Source organism: Petaurus breviceps, unplaced genomic scaffold, assembly GCF_028583685.1.
Source record: "Petaurus breviceps papuanus isolate PSGF00001 unplaced genomic scaffold, PetGlider_PUasm1.0 175, whole genome shotgun sequence".
NCBI lineage: Eukaryota > Metazoa > Chordata > Mammalia > Diprotodontia > Petauridae > Petaurus > Petaurus breviceps.
Genome location: NW_027185764.1, coordinates 11,807,141 through 11,818,890, shown reverse-complemented (window position 1 = coordinate 11,818,890; position 11,750 = coordinate 11,807,141). Strand labels below are relative to the sequence as shown.

Below are 11,750 nucleotides of genomic sequence, written 5' to 3'. Positions count from 1 at the left end.
CTCTCTCTCTCTCTCTCTCTCTCTCTCTCTCTCTCTCTCTCTCTTTCACCTCACCTCACATATCAATTACTTGTTAAATCTTGCTACATCATCTCTCACCTATGTATATGCCTTTCTACTCAAATGACTATGCACCACCCTTGTGAGTTAGCTAGGTAATATAGGAAATAAAATGGTGAGCCTGGAGTCAGGAAAGCCTGAGTTTGATTACTGCCTTAGACAGTTATGCGACCATGGGCAATTTACTTAACCTCTCTCACCTTCAGTTTCCTCATCTCTCAAAATGACATAATTAGAAACAAAAATCTATCTCAAAAGGTTTTTTTAAGGATCAAATTATAGGGGAGGCTAGGTGGTACAGTGAATAGAGCACCGGCCCTGGAGTCAGGAGGACCCGAGTTCAAATTCAGCCTCAGATGCTTAACACAAAACTAGCCGTGTGACCTTGGGCAAGTCACTTGACCCCAATTTCCCTACCTTCCCCTCTCCAAAAAGCAAAAAAAAATAAGAATCAAATTATTTAACATCTAAAGTGCTTTGCAAAACTTTGGCTATATAAATGTTAGATATTATTCTTCAGGTCCTCATTACCTCTCACCTAAACTACTAAAATATCCTTTTTTTTGACCCCCCTACCTCATATTTCTTCATTCTACCTATCCTCTACTTAGCTGACAAAATGGTTTTCCTAAATCCCAGTTCTGACCATGCTATCCCAGTATTTAACCAATTCCCAAGGCTCCCTATTGCCTCTGAGATAAAGTATGAACTCCTCTGTTTTGCATTTAAAACTCTTTGTACTCTGACCACTTCACACATTTCCAGTCTCCTTACACATTACTACCTTGCCCATGCTTTAGGTCCAGACATCCTGGACTACTTGTCATTCCTTGTGCATTATGCTTTAATTCCCAGTTATGTCTTTTCACTGACTAGATGCTTTCTTTTCTCACTTGTATCTGTTGGAATCCCTGGTTTCCTTCAAGACTCAGTTCAAGTTCCTTCTCCTCCAAGAGATCTTTCCTGGTTCACCCAGGTATCAGTTACTTTGTGACTGTTTTGTATATGTTTTATTTGTGTGCACACACATGCATAAATTATATATACATGTGTTTCTATGTGTGTATGTGTGTGTGCATATATTTATTTAGGCAGCTAGGGGATGGAATGAATAAAGCACTGAACTGAAGACCCAAGTTCAAATCTTGCCTTAGACACTTACTGCTGTATGAACCCGGGAAAGACTATGGAATCAGTTATTGCATTTGAGTCACTATCATATTTAGTATCAGTGGGTGGAATCCATCATGATTCTTAACTCATATACTCAAATAATTAAATAGATCTGTTATCACATCCATTTGAATGTTCCCTCTAAAAATATAGGTCATAACCCATGCATGCTGCCCATCTTTTGCTGCCCTTGTCCATGTCCCCAGGTTAACTACCCTGAAAGGATTTCAGATGAAGTCCTGAGCAGACCTTTTCAAGAATTTGCCACCAGCCGTGCTCCCTAAAGTGCATCCTTTCTTAAACATATCCTACACTTTCCTGCCTCTGTCCCCCTTCCTCAGTATAACTTGTTGCTGTTGAGGTATTTTTTAGTTGTTTCTGAGTCTTTATGACCTCATTTTGGATTTTCTTGGCAAAGATACTGGAGTGATTTGGCATGATTTAAGTATCCTACTTGAAATCTTAGCAATATATCAAGGTCTAGTCTCAGATCAGCTCTTCTATTTAACCTTTCATTACTCCCCCCAATCAGAATGTGATCTCTTCTTCCTATAAAGTAGCAGAATTTTTGACTATGTTCCTCATGAACTATATTTTTTTTATATCACTTAGCATTAGGTCAGTACCTTGTATGTAATGAATATTCGGTAAATATTCATTGAATTAGACTGTTTTTAAGGGCTCAAATCTCATCAATATCCTTTCTTAAGGTTTAGGTGACCTGGTTTTATGAGTATGGTGCCACAGCTTAGCACAATGCTTTGCCTATGTAAGTACTGAATAAATGCTTATTGAATTGGATTAGGCTTTTACTTTTATGAGGGGAACAAATCACTAATAATAATTATTATAGCTAGCATTTATATAGAACTTTAAGGTTTGCAAAGCACTTTACATATATTATCTCTAAGTAAGCTACATATTTCTGAATGTATTGAGTCAGTACTTGGTGTTTGTGGGAAAAGCTGTTAGTGCTCTGCTCTCAGCAGGTAACTGACCAAGGATCAGAGCCTTGTCTTAGACAAAAGGACAAGGCTTAAAGTTTCACTGCAATGAAGCTTAATAAATTTGATTAAACCACTACATGATTTTCCTTTATCACATTCTATTTGCTGTGATCTGTAAGATCAGTGGTTCGGGTTAACTCTAGCTCTAAATTTTTGTCTTGGTAGGTGAAACTTGACATTCTTTAAATTCAGTTTTTAATTAAATACCATCTAGGTAACTTCCCCTGCTACCCTTCTTCAGTGAGTAAAGAGGTTCACGTAGAGGAAAATTGACTAGGATTAGGAATCTATTTCCTTGTGCTACACTCTTTATTCTGAGAACTACAAAGAAACCTTGACAAAGGAACAAACCACTCTGACTATGATGCTAGCTTGTCTCACTCTGCAGCTGGCTTCTGCAGAGCTCTTCTTTTGATACAGTGTCTTTGGAAGTTACTTACCATACACTGAAAAATAGTTTGGAGAAACTTGAATTGATAAAGTTCTAGTACAGCAAAAGAGAGTGGAGAGTTTTAGCTAATTAAATTTTATGTAAACTGAGTTTCACCCAAGAATTTTTTCTTCCAACCATCCCTATTTGGAAATCCATCTAAAACATATTAGTATACCTTCTTGTTTTAAGATGGTGAAAATACTTGCATCTCTGATAATGGAAAGATTATTCACTGCCTCAGGCTTATCATTTTGAACTTAATTTCTCATTGCACATTATGCTATGGAGAAGAACACATCAATCACCAAGTATTTATTAAGCATCCCTTACGTATCCAACACTGTAGTAGTTCATTTTTCTAGCGCTGGAACTTTATTGCAGAGATGAAGAAACTGAGGAGGTAACTTGCCCAGGGTCAAACAGGTACTAAGTCAGAGGTGAACAATGACACCCTCATGGCTCCAGAGTCAGAATTCTTCCCACACTAATCTGCCTCCTTGGTTGATTTGATTATAGGAAAATTTAAATTTAGTTCAATCAAATGAATGAATGAATATAATATTGAGGTAGCATTAGTGACTCCATTTTACCTTTATCCATCATATTGTGAAATTAAGTCTCAATGTCACCTGAGTTTGGAGAAGTCACAAGATCACTCCCCCTGATAAGAGTCACCTAACTTAAAGAATAGTACAAAATTTTTTCCTTCTTTCCTCAGTATCTCCTGATTGTCTCACTATCCTCTGCAGCCAGCTCTCAATCTCACCTCATTGTCTCCTGATCCCTTCCTTTAATAAGGAACCAGGTGTCTCAACTCTTTCATCTTGTTTTTCCATTTCCTCCAAACCATATATTAAATGGGTAAAGATCAAAGTTTTGGGTTCTTGGCTATGGAAAGCCTTGAACCCAATTTGTTTTGCAACTGTATGCACTGCTAAATAAATCATTTTGTTTGTATGATAGTTTATTTCTTTACTTCAATGTAACATAAACATAGTACAGTGGATAGATTGCTTGGCCTGAAGTTCAGGAAGACTTATCTTCCTGAGTTGAAAACTGGCACTTACTAGCTATATGACCCTGGACAAGTCACTTAATTCTGTTTGCCTCAGTTTTTTCATCTGTAAATTGAACTGGAGAAGGAAATGGCAGACCATCCAGTATCTTCACCAAGATAGTCACAAATGGGGTCTAAGGTACTGGACACAACTGAAACAACTGAGCTACCACAACTTAAATGAACCTTGGTATGGATTGTTATCTTAAGATTTTCTTCTGCCTTAAAAATCTGCTCTAGAAAAATTTTTGATTAATTAATGATTATGGATCATTGGATTATAATTCATTGAGGTTTCATGATACATATGTATGCATACCATCTGTTTTTCTTTTACCAAGAGTTTTCAGACATATTACAGATTTTATTACTACTTACTTTGACATTTTAATGGGGGAAACTAACATTTTAGATGTTACCCACACTGATACTTTAACATGGTTGTGACATTTGACTAGAATTCATTTATTGTAACTTGAAAATATGAGGCACTTCATTAGTGTTTATAGAAAATTAAGTAAAAGATCACTGAATTTAACAGCACTAACATGTCTGTGCATTACAGGTATTCCTCAATTTGCTAATAATCTGTGTTCCAAGTTTGCCTTTATGTTGTTTGTTTAGAACTACTGATACATTTCCCGTTGTATCAATCTTATGAGTATTCAGTTCCCACTAACCACCAATGCCTACATAAAGTGTGATGTGGCCAAACTCACAATGATAGGGCTGCAGAATGTGAGCTCTAGTAGTTCCTAGCAAATGGGAAAAGCCTTGAATTAAGGCCCCCTCATACAAGCTAAGTGTGGAGCTACTTATTGCCAGAAATTTGTCCACCAAATGTTGAATTTTTCAACTGCAGCTCTGGAAAATAAAGTGCTGCTGTTTGTATTGGCACTGAGAGTACTTACCAATCTACATCAATGAAATCACAACCATTTCAAAGTGCCAAAGCCAGTCATTGACTTTTCTTACTGTATTAATAGCCCTAGAAAACATAACTACTATTTTTAACAGTGTTCCATGGGAAATCTCATTCTGTGTTCCAACTCAGGACTTTGTAGACCATCTGGGCATCCCTCACAACCTTCTCCTTCTGCACTAGCTACAGAAGCCAGAGCAAAAGATGTAAGCATTTAAGAAAATAGAAGAGGGGCTCCCGGCCTGGGGACATTTATGTTTTTAGCAAGTAGTGGGAAGTCTGGGTCTTTCAGGGTCAATAATTTGGATCTTTGGCATTGGCACTAGGAGAGGTTGAAGTGTTTGGCAGTTGGTGGTTGGTTGTCTGGGTTGGCAGGAAGTAGCAAGGATACAGGTCTTTAGTGGCAGTGGTGGGGGAAAAAGGGGTGAAGGGGGATAGAAGAGAGAAGGTTATTCCAAGAAGTGTCAGTGGCTGAAGAGGCATAGTTCTGAAGGGAAGGGAGTTTCTATAACCACACCAGCAGGGAGGTGAGTACCTATTTGGGGCAGCAGACATTCTTCAGTCAGGGAGTTTGGGATTTACTGTACCCTCACTATGGCAGTTCAGATATGTCAAGAACATCACTTAATTGACTCCTTTTTAAATATCTTTCTGCTACACCTTCTATTTTTATAATATGGTGTTTTGACCTGCAGACAGTATGGTTTTCTTCAGACATGATTTGGGCAGGGGGCGGGGAGTGGGGGCAAAGATGCAGAGGGAGTCCAAATCTGATTTCTTTGGTGTAAGATATTCTTGCTTATGAAAATCAGGGGGCAGCTAGGTGGCACAGTGGATAGTGTGCCCTGCCTAGTGTCAGGAAGACTCATCTTCTTGAGTTCATATCTGGCCTCAGACACTCTGTGACTATGGGAAAGTCACTTCACCCTGTTTGCCTCAGTTTCTTCATCTGTAAAATGAGCTGGAGAAGGAAATGGCAAACCAGTCCAGTATCTCTGCCAAGAAAACCCCAAATGGGGTCAAGAAGAGTCAGATACAACTGAACAGCAACTTCTGTTTAGGATCATTCATTTAGATCTGGAAGGGACCAGAGTGGTCATGTAGTTCAACTCTCTTATTTTTCAGATGGTGAACTGAGACAGAGAGAGGTTAAGTGATTCTTAGCCTGTTGCCCAATTTCATATAGGTAGTAAATGACAAATCTCGTATTCTAACCTAAGGCATCTGACTCCAAATCCAGAACTCTTTCATCTTTACAACACAGCTAAAACCCAGCTACCAATGCAGGTCAATACCCATAGTACAATTTATAGTCTTAAAGAGTCACCTGGGGCTTGGGGAAGTTGAACGAATTGAGTAGTCACATAGCCAGAATGTATTCAAGGCAGAACTCAGATGTTTCTGACTCTGCACATGAGTCATCTAGCCATTATTTCATAGAAGAGAAGTAGGTTCTCACTCTATCTCTGTGGTCTTCTAAACATATAGCACCTCCTGCTTTTAGGTAGTTTCCCATCCAAATACTAATCAGACCCAATCCTATTTAGCTTCCAAAATCAGATGAGATCAGATGCAATCAGGATAGTGTGGCTTTACAATCTATTGAATATTTTGTTTGGTATATTTGCTGTATTATATGTTGCATACATAATGAGATGGCATGATATCATGGATCGAGAACTGGTCATGACATCGGGAAAGCCTAGGTTCAAGTCCTGCCTTTGAAACCTAAGAGCCAGTGAGCCTAGGGAAATAACTCAATCCCACGTTACCACAGGCAATGAAAACTAAAAACTGCAGAGTGGTTGCTAATATACATTGGTAAAAGGAGTTTCCTCACTGGGAGTTCTCTACATTCATGAAATTACAGGCTTGTATCTGCCCTCCCCAAATATCACACATCTAATAATATGACTAAAAATGATTCTTCTGTTTCTTGTTTTAGTTTAATTTTGAGTAGTAAATGCTAACGTTTTGTTAGGCTTGTTTTGAAGAAGTTTTTCTGTTTGTCCTTTGTTCTTAAAGAGAATCAGTGAAGTTTAAGTGTAAATGCCTAATTATTTGATGACGAGGCTTCTTTATAAGGAAAATTCTTCAGGGTGAACAGGGAGTCAATGGTGTTAACGTGGAACTCAGGAGGATGTGACGGAGGGATTTTGAGTGACCCTGGAACTGACAAATGCTGAGCATGGTTTTTGCTATTTTGCCACGGCCACTGAACAGTGATTAATGCCAAATTAGTGCCTTGTTCACTGACCTCTTAGCAGCCACTGCTGATTTCTTCACCTCACATAACTGTTTGCAAATGTTAGCTTCTCAGGTCATCTCCTCTCATCAGTGACTTTCCCAGGTGACAGGCAGGTTGTTCATCTGATTGGCATTCGTTTTACATTCTTTGCCCGGTTGTGAATGGCTGTAAGATCACTCTGTACTTCTTAGAAATTTGATAATCAGTCCATCATGCTGTATGATTTCGTAAAAAAAACAGAATGCCAATAGGAAAATCAGTAGAAAATGTGAATCTTAAAAGTGTTTTAGCATGAAGTTTTAAAGGACAGAGAGTTTGATACAGATAGTTTGGAAGAGAAGGAAGTGTGAACATCCCAATTGCTCCTTGCTATGGGGCATGGAGTGAGGAACTACTAAGCAGGAGGAATCTGTTTTATATGAATTTGCAGTTACAAAAATTTGTATTGCTAATATATTACTGCCTAGGCATATTCATTTAAAATGCATGCAAACCTCTAATATGAAAAGCATATACTGCTTTGCCAGTGAAAGAAAGGATACAGAGAGCTGTGGGAAATTAGCGTTGAAAAGAAGCCAGTATTTTATCCTAGTGTGGTCTCCCAGTGGCTGTAATCATGCCTCAGGCCCAGCAGGGCAGGGCCTTTCATTTGCCAGTTTCCTTTTCAGTTCAGCCATAAATGGTGGCAAGCCTCTTTGGCAGCAGATATTGGATAAAGTCATTTGGATTTCCAATAATTTTGTTTCTCTTCTTAATTCATTCACATTCCTTTATTGAAATTTTTGTTTTTAGAAATGGTTCATTCGTCTCTTATTTGAATTAAATGAGTGGTTCTGTGCAGCCCAAACAATTGTTAAATACACTGAGGGTAGATAATTTTGCTGTTATGTATATATTAGACATCTAAGAGAGCAGTCTTCATTTTTTTAAAGCTGTGTCTTGTCAAAACGTGAACTAAATTATTTACAGTTTTGGTGCCTTACAAAGGAGACTGAGAATTGAGTCATTTACTTTTCTGATAAGAAGAGGGGTTTTAAACTGCTCTGATATAAAACTCTGTTAATTGAACATATTTACCCCCAGGGAACCAAATTTAAGCATTAAATATGAAAACTAGCAGTTTGTATTAAAATAGTTTGCACATAAGATGAAACACAACAGGAAGGGTTTTAAATCATAAAAAGCAGTAAGCATTTGATTTTTTAAATGCTCAGCAGTTTAAAATCTCTTGACTGCAAAATAGGTTTCCTTTCTATTAGGATACAACCCCTTCCCTCCACTAGGGAAACATTCTTGTGAGCTATGTGTTCTGAATGAAAGAAGACTGGGTATACTTAAGAACTTTGCTTATATAGTATAATGAAAGCCTTTGAAAATGGCCATGCTCAAGATCTCCTATGAGAAGATTAATTAAGCTCTGTGATAATTTTGGAAGTATAAGATTCCTAGGTTTCATAAAAGCTTGCTGCTGAAAAGATCTTTCATTTGGAACTTTCTAGTCATCACTGTTTCTTTCCTCAAAGTGGTTAGTTCAGAAGTGCAGACATCTGAGATTGTGTCAGCATGGCTATGCCCTCTACAGAAGCAGGTGACAGCCCCTCTGGAACCTTGTTGGGTAATAATCAGCATAAATGGCTATGTCCAAAGGAATTGATTACCTAGTGACCAGTCCTCTGATGATGAACTTCTTCAGGTTTATCTAGGCTGGCCTGATACAGACAGACATATAGACTATCAGGTCAATTAACTACACCTTTCCAACTTGGAAAGACTCACTAGAATTTTGCCCTCCTGACAAATAGAACCTGGAAGGATCCAGGGTTGTCTCTGTGCTTTGAAGAGCACCAAAGTAGAATTCTATCTGAGTGAATATTGAAGGCATTTACATGAGCTTTCTTTCTCCCTTATAGGCGATATCGATACACCTGATATCATGGCTCCTGTCATTGTCATCCCTCCAGGCAATACAAGTGTAGTGGCAGGAACCAGTGAAGTCACATTGGAATGCATAGCCAACGCAAGGTATTGCGGGGATTAGGGATAAGAACGTTATGTTAATTTTTCATTTAGTGCTTTTCAAAAATGCAAGACAGTTTGCTGTTTTTGCGATAATAAAGAATCTTGTTGCCTAACTACATTATGAATATAGCATCTCTTAGAAACTAAGAAGATGATTTTTCCTTGTCCAAATATGGGGCGGATACACATGCTTCTCAGTCTATAGGTTATAACGGAAGTTTCACATGTAGACTTTAGGAAAGGAGAGAGCAAGTTTAGGCCTTACTAACAAAGGACTGATTTTCTCTCCTCTCTGATGGTAGTGTTCTCTGGATAATAATATTGTTTCCACGATTGAGTTCTAATGGCAGTGCTCCTGTACAGTTGAGTTCCACAGAAGTGTTTCCTTTTAATATTCTTTTTTAAAAAAATAACAAACCAAATCATTAGGATGTCAGCTCCATTGCTACAGTAATTACCCATCCTTTTTCAATGACTCTTGAGGTGAGTGTAGCTTTGCTTCATGAAATGAGGAATGTAGAATTGTATCAGGGAATTATATCCAAATGTCCATTGTTCATGCTGTTGAGGCACTTTCTTTGGTAAGCAAGTGTTGAATAAAATGTATTCCTTATTGCTTGTCAACATAATTCAGAAGGATAATCGCTAACAATTTTTGTCTTCACAGACCTATTGAAGAATTGAGCATGACTTGGAAGAGAAATGGAGTAAAAATTACTAATGGACTCCACAGTTTGGGGAGACGGCTTACTATCACCAACCCAACATCCTCTGACATTGGAATGTACATCTGTGAGGCTGAATTAAGAGGAACTGACTTTGAGCCAGCAAGAACAAAAGCCTTTCTTTCTATCATAGGTAATACCAGTGACAGGGAGCATTATCTACCAGCATCTCCACTTAAGAATTAAAGAGTATATGGGAAGTACAATAGAAATTAAAGTTAAATATACATTTCATTGACCTTGGACTTCAACTTCTTCTGAGGAAATGGGACAGAAGGGGTAAAATGGGGTTATCTTCCAAATTAATTCAATCATTCTTTTTTATGAATACAAATCTATTAAATATTTTATAGCAACACACTGATGCTATTCCTAATGCCCCAAGAAATTTTAATTTAATCATAAAGCTTATGAAACACAGTAGTAAAATCCTTATCATACAATTCTCACATCTTGGTTTTTAATGCCATTAAACCTTTAGGTGAAGCCTAATTTGTATTTCTGGCTTTAAGATTGTCAGCATTCTTTGTCCCACATCCTCTCCCTCTCCTAGAAAAAAAAATTATAGAACTATTTGACATTGCTTCTTGCTAGACTAATAATGGGGTAATGAGAACAGAGATGCTTGCTGGGAAATGAGCTAAGTAATATTATAGAATCGGGGAGAAAGGGGAAAAAATAGGTCTCTCCACTTATGTTTACCATTGTTGATGTTAGGCAGAATCTACATATGCACATATACCTAAAGAACTATGTTGTGTATTGTCACCAAGGAAATCCTTAGTTCATTATTAGATAATATTGATAAGTTTAGGTTCACTTGTGAGGTGGTTGATTTTATTTTCAGTTACTGAAATATTTTAACCCTTTTTAAGTTGCTATATTTGATATTTCTTAAAATCTGCTTCTCTTACTTAGATTTCTCTCAATGCCATAGTATGGCAAATATGAAACAGCTGCTGGGCTCCCTTTCCCTCCCCTGAAATAAAGTAGATGATTATTGAGGATATAATACTAATAGAGGACTAATTATAATACTGACAACCTTTATTCGAAACTCTTCAAGAAGCAGTAGTATTGAGAAAAGAATATTGCCCAAACAATAGCAGATTATCACATGAAATATTTTTGTCCTAGAACTGTTTTCTTTAAAGCTAATATTTTCTAATAGATTGTTTTTCTGGTATCAACATAGTGTTTGAGATAGTTTGCCTTTTTTTAAAGTACATATCATTTCCTTAAATCATTGGAAGAAGTGTGTATTGCATATGAAAAATAACTAAATACGACACTACACAAGCATGGCATCACTTTTAAAATGAAGACTGCAACTTTTAAAAGCATGAGAAACGGCTGCTTTTGAATGATAAATCATCCCTGAGTCTACATGAGATCTGAGATGGTTCTTTTAGTAGCCGTTCTCATGTACCCACTAGCTATTGATATAAATACTATATTTTCATTCCAGGCAAAGGCATTTTTTTTCCTCAGAGTTGATTTATAACTGTATCAGAATAGCACACTGTAAGTTGAGCCAAAATTAAAATTTCCAACCTAATAGACATTCTTTATTTCATTAAAACATTTTAAGGTTAATTTAAACAAAAGAAGAAACTTATCTATAAGCCAGCATGCTAGTTTCAATCACAATTCTTCCTTTAATATTGAAAGTCTATCATGTAAACCTCAGTTTTGCAGTTACTTCCAAATACCAGGGCAAATTGTTGTGTTTTTTTTTAATTTCCTAAAATCATTACCTCTCAATGTTCTCTCTTTTAAACGTGAATGAATACATGTCATCTATTTATGATGATGATTTAATTCTTTTTCTTGTGCATAAGATTTTATTGTGACAGGTGCAATTTTCTGGCTTGCTGTTAAGTTATGCCTCAGATAGCAAAGAAAATTACCTTTCTCAGTTCAAAGATGTGGGTTGATTATAACCCCCATATCCACAAATCATTAAGGGGAGTCTCCTTAAAGAACTTCCCTATGCCTTCTCTAACAATTTAAATTGTGATTAAAATTTTGAAAGGAACTATCATCATAAAGAAGTCAGCAAAAGAATACAGAAACAAACTGGCTACCAATTACTTTTATTTCACC

The 11,750-nt window shown here is 37.1% G+C and overlaps 1 protein-coding gene across 1 annotated transcript in view; it reads left to right on the top strand.

Annotated features, from left to right (window-relative positions):
* Positions 1–11,750, top strand: part of SDK1 (sidekick cell adhesion molecule 1) — a 1,154,843-nt gene that overhangs the window by 763,214 nt on the left and 379,879 nt on the right. Inside the window, exons 9-10 of the mRNA XM_069084769.1 lie at positions 8,811–8,922; positions 9,587–9,777. Of these exons, the coding sequence (XP_068940870.1) occupies positions 8,811–8,922; positions 9,587–9,777 (303 nt within the window). The remainder of the gene's footprint in view (positions 1–8,810; positions 8,923–9,586; positions 9,778–11,750) is intronic.